This window comes from Benincasa hispida, chromosome 6, assembly GCF_027475165.1.
Source record: "Benincasa hispida cultivar pf3 chromosome 6, pf3_genome.v1.1, whole genome shotgun sequence".
NCBI lineage: Eukaryota > Viridiplantae > Streptophyta > Magnoliopsida > Cucurbitales > Cucurbitaceae > Benincasa > Benincasa hispida.
The window spans coordinates 25868138-25883951 of record NC_143483.1 but is presented as its reverse complement, the minus strand read 5'-3'; the positions used below and the strand labels follow the sequence as shown (position 1 = coordinate 25883951).

General features: G+C 35.0%; 1 protein-coding gene across 1 annotated transcript; it reads left to right on the top strand.

Moving 5' to 3' along the window:
- Window positions 1-916: 916 nt before the first annotated feature.
- LOC120079723 (LUC7 related protein) lies at window positions 917-14671 on the top strand. Its single transcript, XM_039034058.2, has 13 exons — window positions 917-1310; window positions 1612-1664; window positions 3695-3863; window positions 3978-4041; window positions 6203-6282; window positions 6416-6569; window positions 6845-6906; window positions 7052-7114; window positions 10612-10670; window positions 11011-11092; window positions 12443-12489; window positions 13273-13515; window positions 14282-14671. The coding sequence occupies exons 1-13, from the start codon at window positions 1164-1166 to the stop codon at window positions 14298-14300; spliced, it is 1242 nt and encodes a 413-aa protein (XP_038889986.1). The 5' UTR covers window positions 917-1163; the 3' UTR covers window positions 14301-14671.
- Window positions 14672-15814: the final 1143 nt, after the last annotated feature.

The following is a 15814-nucleotide window of genomic DNA, read 5'->3' as shown; positions in this document are numbered from 1 at the left end:
TTCTTCACCAATTTTTTTTCCAGAAAAACAGAACTTTTGCATCTCTAATCTTTAGCTGAGATAAGTGAGTTTTGTGCAAGACTTTCAAGCACATAGATTATCTCAACAAGAGTAGCTCCTCCTTCTTTGATTTCATGGAAATTGAAGTGGAAGGTGAGTTGTTTCACAAGTGGAAAAATCCCACAATTGTGGGTTTTTCTATAAACTTAATTTCCTTTTCAATTTCAAAAATTAAAAATATTTCTCAGTTTTAATTCTTTAACTAAACTAAAGAGATCAATTTTATCAAAAATTCAATTTAGGCATTAAAAATTTTCAAACATAAAATTTTGAATGAGTAAGTAAAAACAAAAAATTGAGCAAGAAACAATAAGAATAATAACAAAAAAGAACATTTTAATTATTTTAGGTCTCTTCTAAAATTTTAATTATTATAGTACATATATATGTACACTTGTTAGGAAAATGAAAAATTAAGCTAAAATGAACATACCTCAACTCACATAGTACTTGTACTAGTTATTCATAAATATGTCAAGGAAAAAAAATGTCCACTTTCAATCTATAAATAAAGAAATATGTCCTATTTTAATTTGAAAAAAAGTAAAAAGGCCAAGTTCAAAATAAAATGGAAATAAGAATGAAAAATAGGAAGAAAAAGAAAAGGCCAAGAATCGATAACCAAACCAATAGTATACTAAATGAAATAAAAAACAATCTATTGGTTTTATTCTTCATTGGACATCGGATTAGTTTTTTTATTTATAAAATCAATCGTTCTAGATTAATTCTTAGTTGGCTCTAATATTAATAAAACCTAATCGATTTTTATGTTGATAGTACGGATACTAGATCAATTGAGTTAGACTCGTTCGGACGACTAGGAGTTATTTTCATTTTCATCCATTCACAATTTGCATTACGATTACACCCAAGATTAAAGTGAAGGCACTCTTTACAAAACTGAAAAAGGGCAGAAAAGAGAATTTGGCAATCCATTTCCACCCGGAGAACCGAAAACGATTTGACCCGGAAATCCAAACCCCAAATCAAATCCAACCCTAATTCTGTACTTGCATCCGATAGCCTCGCTCTAGAGAGCAGAGACACCCTTTGGTGAGAAGGCTTCCTGGAGAGAGAGAGAGAGCTCCGGAGAGACCATCATGGATGCTTTTAGAAGGCAACTGGACCAGCTAATGGGTGCGAATCGAAATGGGGACGTCCAGGAAGTGAGCCGCAAGTACTACGACCGCGATGTGTGCCGCATGTTCTTAGTTGGGCTTTGTCCCCACGAGCTCTTCCAACTCACGGTTAGATCAATTCAATCTTTCCTTTATTTCCCACCTCTTCTTTTGTTTAGGCACATCTTTTTTTAGTCAGAACACCACCCGGCAACTTTTCTGGAGCTTTTCTTTGCTGGTTCTTGAGTTTTTGTTGGTTTAGTTGTTAGGAAAAACCTGGGTGATCAATCGTCTGAAAATGGAGGGGAAAATGCCGAGTATATTTTGTTTTTTGTTGTAGGAATTTGATTTCTCCTCACAACGACTTGGGGGTTTCTTTCTTTTTTTCATTTTATTAATTATATTTTAATTAAATTCATTTCTGTTTCAGAAAATGGATATGGGTCCATGTCCGAAGATCCACTCCTTGCAACTTAGGAAAGAGTATCCTTGATGCAGTTACAGGCCACTGTGTTTGTTTTTAATAGCATTGTTGGAATTACTCTTGTCATATTTCGTGCTAGAGCCATGGAGCTGGTTAATTTGCTATCATAATTGGGCTTCAAATTGAAATTTTAGTTCTGTACTGGTGGAATAAAAAGTTTCCGGAAGGAGACCCATCCCATTCAGTCAACTCTACACTGTGTTTTCTTTGTAAAGATTTATAATTTTCCATGCCTGTAATCTATTACCCAATTTTGCTTCATTCAACCTACTAACAAACGGAGTAATTAAGTCATGCCTGCCTGCAGCTTATAGATGCTGCTTCATTGAACTTTCAAATTTTTTTGAAATAAAAAGCATTGATATACTGAAAAGAGTCTAGTGCTCCAACATACAAGACACCAAGACATACAAAATTATCAAGGATTCAAATCAAGTAATACAAAGACATTATTAAATTGAATAAATGAAAGCATTTCAATTCAAACAAATGTCTTGAATGGAATAATTAGCGAAAGCCTTAGATTGAGAACACCATGATGGGGAAAAAAGTCGTGCGGAGCCCAACCGATTTTTCATGGGAAATCCTCTGACTGCTTTCGAACCAAATCTTAGATATTAGATCCTTGACTGCATTGGATCGTAATATTTGAGATTTAAAGGATAATAAAAGGGCCAACCAAGATCTGAGTGACATTCTCCCGAAAAGAGCTTCGGAAGACCCAATATGGATCAAAATATGATAAAAACTGCCACCAACATGAATGTAAGAACTATCAGTCAAAAAACAACGGTTGTAGATCTTCACTATTCATCAGACATAATAGACAAATAGAGGGAGAAAGTTAGTGCACCTGTAGCTTATGTTGCATAGTAGAGGACAATTCTGAGTTCCAAAATCGACATCCACACCAAAATTTGATACGCTTAGGACTCTTAGATTTCCACTAGAATCTGATAAACCTCCTTTTCAAGAGGGGAAGATGCAATCAAGTGTTTGGATAAGGAGCCAACTGTAAATTTTCCCAAGGAATCCAATGACCATCGACTAAAATCAGGTGATTGGGATAAATGTTTGTTAGCCAAGATGCTCAGTAACTGCTGTAAATTTGAAGTTTCTTCATCTTTTAGCTGTCTTCGAAAGAGGAAGTTCCATGATTGAGTTTCTGAATCTCAGTGATCAAATGTTCTATCACTTGGGAATGAAGCTATTCAAAATAGTAGAGGGAAACTCAATTTAAGTGAAAAATCAGCACACCAAACATCAAGCCGGAAATGAATGTTCCTCCCATTACCTAACTTGAATGCAACAAATGATCCAAACTTACTCCAAATCTTTGAAATGCTAATCCATGGGCTTAAACTCAAACCATACTTCCCTGATGTATGCCAACCAAAGGTAATATTTCCTTCTCCTTCATCATAGAATCTTAGAATATGTTGTCATATCATTCATGGATCTGTGGACTAAGTTGAATCTTTTAAACCATACGTTTCCTTCCATTTCACACAGTACGTGTCGTATTGTGTAGCTTGCAAGCTAAATGCTTCTTGGTGGTGTTGTTGCTACAATGATTTTTGTTTTTATTTTTTTATGAGGCATAGGTACAATGATTTAATTTTTGATTATCCTCCCTCTTGAAGCTTTCTTTGGTGGAGGATCTCTCTCTACGTCAAGTTTCTTGTAAAAGAAAAATAAATTGTGTAGCTTGTAAAAATTTATATTGGGAAAACTTAAGTGTATGATGTATTACCTAACATTCAACAAGAAACAGTGAATTGAATTGTTCTTTTAGAATGGTAAGAAGTCCTGAGTTCAAATATTTGTTGTATTTGTGAACGTACCTTGGCCATTTCTTACTAATAAAATCAGAAAAACCATTGCTCAAGATGTGTATGTTTATATCTATCTAAATCTAAATTAGTTTAAGGGATTCCTAATAACATAAATGATTAAGGCAGTTAAGTGGATTTGGAAGATTTCGATTGTACTTCTTTTGTTCCACAAATGTTCTTTTAACTTCATTTAGATATGAAGAGGGAAAGGCTAAAGGGATTCATAACTATGACCGAGACTTGGAGGATGTTATAGATCGTCTCATTATCGAGTGTGATAGAAAAATTGCTAGAGCCTTGAAACGACTTGAGGAGGAAGATGCAAAGGCAGCTATTGCAATTTCTGTCTCTGAAGTCACCCAGGTACTTACTTGTTAGGGCATATAGTGAAGATATATATATATATATATATATATATATATTTATGGTGATTCATATATATTTTTTATTTATCTGTTTAATTGATTGTTCTTACAGATACCTGAGGTACTTGAGTTATCAAAAGAAATTAAAGAGAAGTTGAAAGAAGCCGACCAATATGGTATTTAAATTTCAATTGGTGGAAGAACTGGATGCTTTCTTTATCTAGCTTTTATTAAATACCAAGACCTATTTATTTTCTTTCCATACCTGGATTGCTTACTATATTGGAAATAATAAGAGTTGTGTCAAAATGTTAATGATCCCCAATCTTTCATAATTCTCTCTCTGTTACAAGTGGTGGATTATGTTTTTCTTTTTCAATTAGAACTGCATGTAAAATCATCCAGAGAGGTGGATATGTTTGAGTTCTGGGATTGTATATATCTTTTTCACCTGTCTATCTAAGGAGATATAGATCTAGTAGATCAATGCTAGCAAACATGAATGTTTTGTTTGTAGCCAAATATCCATATTTGACATGGAAAGAAATGAAGTTCAATAAAGAACAATATATAAAAGATAAGCAAGTTTCAAATAGTATCAATACTAAAAACACATGAAATAGTCCAACGTTAATCACAATTGGAGAGAGAGAACGAGATACCAAGGGAGAGAGAGAGTGCTTACAGAAGAAGAAAGAACATCAACAAAGAGAGAGCTTATTAACAATTTAGGCTGCAACGAGGGAGAGGTGGCGGTGAACGGACAAACAACAGAAAAAGATTGAAGAAGAATGAAATAAAATGTACAAAAAGGGAAGTGATAACTTCCAAATATCTAGAGTGGATGGCAAGAAATTCTTCCACGTAGCTATGTGATTACTTCAAAAAGAAAACCCTATACATAGAACTATGCCATATGCATCCTTATTTGTTACCTACACATAGAAATTTGAGATTGAGGAACTCATCAAGAAAGTGTTGAACATGGAGATCATTTGGCTGAGTGTTAGTAAATAGTGTGTTGATTAGTGAGCTCTAAATGCAGAAATGATCCTAAAAAGAGATCCCTATTTTGATAGGATCGGATGAACTGCTTGCATCCCCTCTCTTTTCCATGCTTGACTTGAAGTTGGGAGACCATTAAATAAGAGTCATAGAAGATGTTCACAAAATGACTCTTTGAACTCATGAGGGAAATTATGAGTTCTTAGTCATGCTTTTTTGGCCTCACCAACCTGCTGATGACCTTTCAGATGCTAATGAACTATGTGTTTTGCTCTTATTTACAATTATTTTCACAAGATGCTCTAGTCTCAGGTGTCTTCTAGTGGTCCTCTAGCGTTAGAAGAGGCTGTGTCCATCTCCATGCTAGACATCTACAATATCCTCTCACACTTTTTTCACTTTCATTAGGAAAAATGGAAGGAAAAGACTGACCCATTCAGTGACTTTCGTGGTGCTGGATTTAGTGATATTTTGGTCCTATAGTCTAGATTTGCAAGCCTATTTGAAACATCTCTGGACTGTTATGAAGGACTATCATTTTTAAATTTCTATTTTTTACCATTTTGAGGAAGTCTTGCTTTGCTTGTGGCCACATCAATTATTTGGGTCACAGGCCCTTCTTCTAGGGTGGAATCTGATAGGGAAAAATGGGAATGGTCAAACATTGGACCATTTCTATATCTCTCAATGAATTACTAGGCTTTTGGGTCTTATGGATTACTTTCAACAATTTGTGGCAAATTATGGAGCCCTAGCACTGCCATTAACATAGCAACTCAAAAAATACTTTGTTACAAGGTTTCTTTGGCGCTCAGTGGTAATTTTAAGCCTCCTATTTTAAGTATGTTCACTAGGAGGGATAAAATGGGAAATTGGGTGACTAAGCTAGTTAGTTGTGCATGTTTCTTATATGTAGTAAAGCCAAGGGGATACGGGATGGTGGGTAAGGTATTGGTTATTTTGGAAAGGACTAGCATGTGAGGAGGTGCCCGACCCTCTCAAATTGGCTGATATAGTTATGAGCGATCTTCCCCTTTTTTTCTTAATATATGTAAAGAACACTCTCCAATACTTCACCGTATATAAATTAAGACTTATGTTTGAGGATATTGTTTGTTTTTGTTATATCAGTTCATAATACTATGCTGCTCACACATGCAAAACTTGTAAAATGACTGATGAAACTTCTTTCTCCTTCCCTTCCTATTTTTGTGTGGCTTTATTAGGTATTTGAGATTCTAAAGTTGTTTTTTAATTTAATTGATTGCTTTGTGTTTTATGTCCTTATTTTTTGTAAGTCCTATTGAGAAGTTGAGGTATCAAATATTGCAGATCTTGAGGGCAAAACAGATCTCAAAATTCGAGTTTTGGAGGTTGTAGAAGAATTGAGGACCAAACGTGCTGACAAACAGGTACATCATATAATAATTTTGGATAAAAATAGTTGAACCTTTTCATATCTATGTTTATAATTTTAACCATGGTATGTGTTTTGTCAATATTCAATGTGAGTTATCTAACATATAAATGTGTATTTTTTAACAGTCCATGCTTCTTTTAGATGCTTTCAACAAAGATAGGGCATCTTTGCCTCAACCTCTGCCAAACCCACCTCCTCTAGCTCCTCTACCTGTTGTAGCTCCTGATCCTCGTACACAAGAGATGATAAATGAGAAGTTGAAAAAGGCCGAGGAACTCGGTAAGTCTTGTTTAACAAACACCAGGTTGTATTGTGAATTTATTTTCTGTAAAGTATGTGGTAAATCGTTTTTATTGGGTTTTATTTATCTTATCATGGTTTCTTTTTTCGTGAAAGGGTTGATAATTATTGAAATGTGATTGTGAGTAAGAGTTAAATAGTTGGTCAGCATATTTTTCAGTTTGTTTCTGTTGCATAGGGATCGGAGTTTCGGAAGTTCATTTTTTGTAGTTTTGCTAATTACAGGTGTTAATCTCCATATTGTTCTGCTGCAGGTGAGCAAGGAATGATTGATGAGGCTCAAAAAGCCCTGGAGGAAGCTGAAGCACTTAAAAAGGTTTGTCCCTGATTCCTTAGCAGTGATAGTATAAATTAATGCTCTCTACTTATACGGATGTATTTTTGAAAAAATCTAATTTCTAATTATACTTCTGGAATAAACTGTTATTTATGGTGGTTATTTTTGGTTCAATTTTGTTCAGCTTCCTGCTAGGCAGGAGCCAGTGATGGATTCATCCAAATATACAGCTGCTGATGTGCGAATTGTGAGTCAACTTTTTCTTGTGAATCCTCCTCATCTCTTTGGCGAAACATGTTATGTTTATCTTCCAGTTAAAAGCTAATTCAGTATTTAAAATATGAAATGCAAAAGAAAAGAATATTTATGGATGCCGTGGTGGAACTGTTGACGCTATTTCATCTTAGGTGTGATTCATATCTCAATATGGATGTGCCTGATTAATGGTAGTAGGATGGACTTTCTTGCATTGATATAGGTTTTCATGTCATCAATGCATTGGTTTCTTATATATGAATATATATGGACTGCTCCCGGAATGAGAAGTATACCTTGAGAGGTATAAAGGACTGCATCTTGAATTAACAAAATCGACATTCACATATTTGGGTTTATACCATAAATGGTCCTGGAGTCCATGCAAGAGGGATGCTAATTCTTTCTGTGGGAAGGGATGTGGGGAAAGGTGACCATCTTGTGAGCGGGAGGTGGTGGGAAAGTTGGTGAACATTGGGAGTCTTGAATTAGGGAATTTAAGGGCTTATAACAAAGTCCTTTTGGCTGAATGGCTTTGGTGGTTCCCATTTGTCTACATTGTGGTATAGGATTGTAGCAAGCATGGTTCTCATCCTTTTGATGTCAGGTGGGATCAAAGGCACCTACAAAAACCTATGGAAAGAAGTATCCAATGAGCGTCCATCTTTTTCTCATATGGTTCATTGTTTTGTGGGTGATGGGAAGACAACATATTTTTGGGAGGATAATTGGGTAGAGATAAACCCATTTGCTTTACATTTCTTTGTTCATATCACTTGAGCTCTATGAGAAATCACTTGGTAGGTAATGTCTTGGTTCTTTTCAGGAGCTCTTCCTCTTTAACTTGGTTTGTGTCACTTTTATCATTGGTTGGGGAGTCTAAGATTAGACTGTGGAGCTCAATCCTACTAGGGGCTTTTCTTATAGCTCATTCTTTCGTTTGCTGTTGATCCCATTTTGTTCTAGTGCATTCGTTTTGTCCTCTTTTTAGACGGTGAAAAATTTCAAAGAAGGTTAAATTCTTTATCTGGCAAACTATCCGTGGAAAAGTTAGCACTTTAAATGGGCTTTTGAGGAGTTTTCCTCCTTGATAGGGCTGTTTTGTTGTATTCTTTGTTGTAAAGCAAAGGAAAACCTTGTTCATATCCTTTGAAGTTGCAATTTCCCTAAATTTCTTTGGAGCTACTTTTTTGTTGAGTTTGACTTTTAGGTTGCTAGGTAGTAGGTACAAAGATCATGGGGAGATGATCGAGGAGTTTCTCTGCCATCCTTTGTTTCGAGATTAAGGGAGGTTTTTTTGGCAAGTGGGGGTTTGCGGGATCTTGTGGGGTTTATGGGGGAAAGAAACAATAAAACCTTTTGAGGCATTGAGAGGGGGTCCATGTGATGTCTTGTCCCTTGTTAAGTTATGAATTTTTCTTTGGGTGTGAGTGACACAATCTCTTTGTAGGTATATGTTAGAACTTATTCTTATCAAAAGTATGTTAGCACTTATATTTCTTGACCAGAGTCCCTTCCTTAAGCGGGACTGCCTCTTGTGGGTTTCTTTTGGATGTCCTTGTGTTATTTTTATTTTTATTTTTTTATTTTTTATTTTTTATTTTTCATAACGAAAGTTTGGTTCTTTATCAGGAAAAAACTCTCCTAATTTTCAAGAAGAGCCAAGTTATAGGAGATAAAATAAGGAGATGATTTACACCAAAATAAAGCAACAAATAACACGATCCAAGAAAACTTCCCAATTACACCTCTTGTTCACAAATATTCTTTGGTTTCTTTCATTCTTGAAGACTGAATGTGCAGCCACATTATATGATCCATCTCTCAAAGGAGAAACTTGACTTTTTTGGGATAATGGTTGTTCCAGATAGCCTTTGCAAGGATAGGATCACATAAATCTCTCTCTTTATACATATCAAGGAGAAGAGGTTTCATGGAGAAAGCACCGTTATTTCCAGCCAACCATACCCATTTGTGCTCTTGGCATGTAAGATGCGAGGGTGAGTGAACATCCAACTTCATCCTGTCCAGAATTTTCTCATGTTTAAGATTTCTGCAAAGCTTTAAATCCCAGAAACAAAGATCAGTGCTCCATATATCCTTCAAACCCCCTTCTTTTTGTAAAGATCAAGCTAAATGGAGGGATCCTTCCAAAAAGATGTAGAGGCCCCATTCCCTAAAGAAGTTCTGATCCGATCATGATCAGTCACCGAATCATGCTTTTTCAAGATGAATTTCCATTTTCCATTGGCAGAATTCGAAAAGATCTTCCGGGATAAGCATTTAGATCTGAGGACTGTATTTTGCATCAATAAGTCTCCCCAAAGAGCAGTCTTTTCAATGTTATACTGCCAAATTCATTTGGTGAAGAGAGCCCATTTCCATCCCTTAAAATGTGAATGCTGAGGTCTCCATAGTTATTTACAATTTGAAGGCGAGAGGCATCTCTATTACCCCTCCCAAGAAAGTTCCTAAAAATGTTTCCCATGGATTAAGCAGCTTTGTTTTGCAACAGGAAAAAGGATAAGGAATGGGTAGGGAGGTTTGATACGGTAGCTCGGAGGAGAGTAACCCTACCTACCCCTTTTGCAATAGAGGATGAGGTCCACGGTGACAGATCCAAACACCCCCCCCAATTTTCAATGATGGGGCCAAAAAGAAATGGATTGATGAGGTCTGTTCAGAGGAAACCCAAATAAGTGTTTGGCCACTTTTCAACCCTTTAACCCAAACCTCTGAGCAAAGCATAGAAGGCTCCAATTTCACTTGGGTGACATCTAATTTTTGGCAATTTAGGTCCAAACCCGAAGTTTCCTAACTGATGGGTGGGAAACATCAAACAAAATTTTGAGAGCACCCAACTCATGAGATTAAAAAAAGAATCATGTTGTCTGCAAATTGAAGGTGACAAATAAAAAGGGACCCTTCACCACTTGAAAGCCTAATTAAACCACCTCTTCTCCTTGAACATAAGCCTACTAAACCATCCACCACAATGAAAAGAAAAGGGGATAATGGGTCACCTCGGATTCTGGCCTACCCTAGGCCTATCGTGGATAATAATAGAACTTTTTTTCGATGAGATATAGCCCTTATCCATATAATCCAAGTGGTGCCAAAAACCCTTTGCGATCAAGATTTTCTCCACAAAAAAAAAAAAAAAACCCTAGTGGCCTTGTCAAATGCCTTTTCTATGTCAAGTTTGACAATAACCCCATTCCCTTTTTCCTAAACCATTTGTCATTAAGCTCATTTTGAATATGAGGATTTGATGGCCCTTCAACGGATGCTGATTGGAAACTCGTAATAGTATAATGGGGATTTTTAAATTTTTCAATAATTATGGAATCTATATGAGATTTATAATATGGCTTTGGAGTCTATTTTCAATAAGTATGGAATCTATATGAGATTTATAATATGATTCAAAGCATATAAATTTATTTATACAATATGTAATGTAATCTCACTTGTTTTGGATTTACCCAGACGGATCAAAAGCTGCGCGTGTGTGACATCTGTGGGGCATTTTTAAGCGTTTATGACAGGTAAATTTGACTCTACAAATTATACATGTTCTTTTGATGATCTAAGCTTTCTAAGGAAAATGTAAAGTTAGTTTTTGGGGTTTCCAAGTGCTCAGTTTTGACCCGACAATTATACCTCCTTTTCCCCAGCAGGCTCTTGGGCCCAGTTTTACGAGGATAACTTTTCCAGCTAAAGACTGTGCGTTATTTCTGTTTATATTTGTGGATCATGCTATTGTTCCTTAGAATGTTATGGGGAACTATGCATTATATTTTTTTTCTGAGTTTCAGAATGAATATATATAAATTCATGAATTTTTGTTTTTGAGTGTTAGACCATTTTAATTTCTTTTTCTTTCAGTGATCGTCGTTTGGCAGATCATTTTGGAGGAAAGCTTCATCTTGGCTACATGCAAATACGTGAAAAGCTAGCGGAACTGCAGGTTAGATGATTTTATTCATGTTCATGTTATTACCCATTTTTGGTTCTATGTACATCATTCTAGCAGGAAAACAAAAAAAGAAAAAAGACATTCTTTATTGGAAAATGTGTTGATGGTTAGTTACTTAGGTGTTGGGTGTGTTATGTACTGTCCTCAAATGTCTTTGGAGGTGTGTATTTAAGTTGGTACTGTGAATGGGTTCAGGTGCTGCTATAGGTTTCAAATTCTACCATAGAGATTCTGAGTTATTACTTTATCTGTGAGTTTTCCTTTCCTTAAGAGACAAATGGGTTTTTCTTTTGTGACACATTTTTGTGATGGATATGGTAAAACTTTACTCTGAAGGCGACCTTATTGCCAAACCTCAGCAAGCTTGGATATTATTTTACGGTTTACTTGATGTGATTAGTTCCCCTGGTGTCTATTTCTTGAATGGCATTGGTGGAGTGCCCAAACCACAAAGTAAGTGCAAGTTTATGATTGCTGGTGTTTTCACAGTACTAGTGGGTAGTGGCTTAGCCTGTGTTAAAGGTGGAAAATGTAAACCCCTGGAGCCAATAAAAAGAGAACTAGTCTTTGAAAAATGTATTTTTTTCCCGTAAGAAACAATTTTTCGTTAAGAAATCTTTATCAGAATGATGTAAAAAGCTGCAAAATAAAATTCTCCTATATTTTTCTTTTTCTTCTTCTTCTTCTTCTTCTTTTTTTTTTTTAAAAAAAAGGAAAAAAAGTAACAGAATAACCTCCCAACTAGTACCTCTAACTAAGTAAGAGCTGTTAGTAAAACTGAGGGTCAAATTCATGACCCTAAAATCAGCCTACGTTATTATTCCATTGTCGAGAAGAACTTGCTCAGGCAACAAAACCTTCGCAGGCAGTAAGCTCAACAGAATTTGTAGTTTTGGATTTTATTGTTATGCAACCTGTAGTTTCAGGGTTTAATTAATCTAGGATGGTTTATGCATTTTTCAATTGGCCATTAGATTAGTGCCTCATTGGAGTAGTGGAGTTGTAATGGAGTTTTCTTTCTTTCTTTGTTTCTTTTCTTAATCCTTTTATTTTATATACCTATTTGTTATGCAACCTGTAGTTTCAGGGTTTAATTAATCTAGGATGGTTTATGCATTTTTCAATTGGCCATTAGATTAGTGCCTCGTTGGAGTAGTGGAGTTGTAATGGAGTTTTCTTTCTTTCTTTGTTTCTTTTCTTAATCCTTTTATTTTATATACCTATTTATTAAATTCTGTGAGAAACAAAAAGTACAGGGGAAATGATGTTGATATGATGTTATTTGCCATTGAATTACCATGATGTGTGGTTTCAGTTTCATTTCTTGTCACTTTTTTTTAGGAAGAAAGAAACAAAAGCCGCAAAGTTGATCGACATGATGATCGACGGTAATTGTTCATACACCTGAATCTTTTTGTGGTTAAAATACCATTTTGGTCCTATATTTTTTATTTTGTTTTATTTTAGTCTAAATTTTCCAATGTTCAATTTTAGTCTAGTCTCTAAATTTTCAAATGTTGTCCATAAATCTTAAAATTAGTTCATGCCATAAGTTTATTGGTTATTTTTTTTTCTCAAAAAAATTTATTCACTGGTAGCATTTGTTTTTCTTTTTTGAAAAGGAAACTAAACTTTTCCTTAAGAAAATGAAAATAGACTAATGCTCAAGGATAGAGTTTAGGTTTACAAAAAGAAACAAAAATACTGCATACAAGAAAAACATTAGACAACTACTTAACTACTGGGCAAAGCTAATAACTGAAAGCGAAAGCTTAATGATGTTCTAAAAGAAGTCCAACAACGATAAATATCTTGAGTTGAGACTCCTTTGAAGGGTTTGGAGAGATGACACAGAAGAAGCCTTTATAAATTGCAAAAATATATTTATTTAGTATCTTTTCTTGCATGAAAATGAATATTATTATTTAATCAAATTTCATACAAGTTAACTTTGGAGGACTAAATTTAGGATTTTATGGAAAGTATTGGGAGTAACTTTAAGATTTATTGGAAATACAAAGACTAAAATTGGATTATTGATGGTATAGAGACTAAAATGGAATGGAACATAAACTACAAGGGCCAAAATGGTGTTAACTTCTTTTTTATTTTATTTTTTATAATTTGTCTTTTATAGTGGTATGTTCATTATCTTGATGTTTTTCTTTCAGATCAAAGGAGCGTAGTAGAGAACCTGATAGAGAACCTAGTAGAGACCGTGATCGTGGTGATAGTCGTGACCGTGGAAGGGATAATGATCGTAGGAGCAGGGATCGTGATAGGTATCATGATCGGGATCGTTATGATCGAGAGCGCAACAGAGACCCAGATCGCTCTTATGATTCTAGAAGTCGTCGCCGTTCACGCTCACGATCAACAGACCGAGAACGTGCAAGGGACTATGATCGCCACAAGTACTGTTTAATGACCATATCAACTTGTGCTACGTATCTTGTGTCCTTTCTTTGGTCATTGTTCATATTTCACACGTTGAGCAAAACATGACTCCTTGATACTTCATAAACATTTAATGCATGTATTTTGCAGTTAAACAGTCTCGAGTAATTAGTTCTCCATCCTTCAGAAATTGAGATAGTATCACAGTGATTAAAGTCTCCTTGGGTTGAAATCATATTGATTACATCTGTCAAGTTTTTTCAATACCCAATGTTGTAAGGTCAAATATCTAGGAGATAGTGGATGTGCATGTAAGTTGGCCTGAATATTCATGGTTAAATGATAGCAATGTAGAGTCTAAAGATCTCTTTAATACATATGCATCTTCCTTGTAAGTTCTGCTAGGGATTGGTAAGTTGTAAGTAATAACTACTCTGCATTTGCCTTAAAAACATCCTCTGCATTTTTTAGAGCTACCATTTTTGTACTCCATTCTCATTGCTTCTGAGGATATTTAGGAATTATGACCTTGGATGCTCTTTCCTACCTGCTTAATCCGTGAGTTCCTTGCCTGTCAACACGTGTGATTTGAAGCCATTTAAATATTTGGTTGGATTTCTTATTAGATATTCAATATTTATATTTATTCTTAATTAAATTTTTAATAGCACATGGAGATCATGCGTTACTCTTCTTTTTAGTATAGTATATAATCAGTTTGTCCCTCTTTCCTTTATACCATTTCCCCCTCAATTCTTATGGATTATCACTCTTTTGTTGCAGGCGCCGGGACCGGTATTAAACGGTTGTGGATCCAATGGAAGTGAAAGTACAGGTTCATGTCCTGTGTTTCTTCCTCTATTTTGAGTGCAGTTGGCTGTATCTTCTCTAATGTTTTATAATCCGCCAGAAGGTTATGTTGACAATACTTTTGAGAGGTATGGTTGTACTGATTACTGGAATTCTATATGTAGCTGTTAGTAGAGTAGTTTCCTTGAGGTCTTCTTTTCACATATAAACTAAGGTTTATGGGATACATCAATTTTTCATATCATTTTGGAGACTTCATCACAGGATGTAAGTTGATAACATTTGACCTATAACTATTGACCAACCACCGTTTCATGTATTAAACCAATAGGCAGGCCTGATGAACGATTTTTTTCTTCTTTATTGTTCTCCCTTTTCCATTCTTGTTTATCAGAAGTAAATGTAGTGTGTGTGTATATATCTTCTTTTTTTTTTTGGGGGGGGGGGGGGCGGTGTTGAACTTGTTATATGGTATCTGACTCATAATTTGAAGAATTGTTAGGAAGTTACTGCCAAGTTTTGGAAAAATAGTTTATTATAGTTCTGGAATAAATTTGTTTTGAAATGGTATCTGACTCATTTGCACAAGTTCTATTCTAGAAAATGGAGAACTAGAAATAAAGAAACAGAAAATTTATTGAACGGGGGTAGTACAGTTTGAGTTTGAGTTTTTGAAGTAATGTGCAGTAAGCATGGAATTGAAAGGTACAGATTGAGTTGCAATAAAAGAAACAGGTACTGCCAACGTTGGTTGCTGGAAAGTTTAGCCACACAGTTGCTGTAAGTTTCCATTTCCAAGTTTTAATTTGGGAAAACAGATCAAATTTAAGCTGTGCTTCAGTTGAAACAATTTTGAAACCAGTAGATTGTTGTTGCAAGCCACAAGAACTACGTATTTCTCAGTTGAATTTTATTTGCAAGAGTACTGTTTTTTTTTTTTTTTTCATCCAAGGATCTAATTGGTCTCTTTTGCGCTTTTGAATGAAAGATGTTAGTCGTTTCGAGTTAACTGTTGGGGAGAAAAATGTGGTCATTTTATGCAATTCTGTATGGTTTTGCCCTTCTCAGATACTACCAGAAAAACTAAAATAAAGAAAAAGAAGGATTTGTAGACTTTTTGGAGGATCTGATAACCATTTGCTTTCTGCTTGTTCGGATTGGATTGGCTTCCTGTTTAAAAATACTAATGTTTAGCATTTAACAAAGTGCATAGAAAGTCGATTCAAATGGACCCTTTTATTCCATGCATCTGCTTTGTGATGGTATAACTTCATATTTTTATATTCTGAGAATCGTAGGCATATTTAGAGGTCATATCTGAGCAAAATTGATTTCCTTTTTTCATTTAAAATTGAAGGCATTTGGTATTATTTTTCATTTCTATAATGTAAATTTGTGAATAAAAAACAATACGAATGACCTTTTCATTGCTTAGTAAAATAGAATTTGAAAAATGAGAATATGCCTCCATTTTATTTTATTTTACTTGCATGGGAACAATACTCG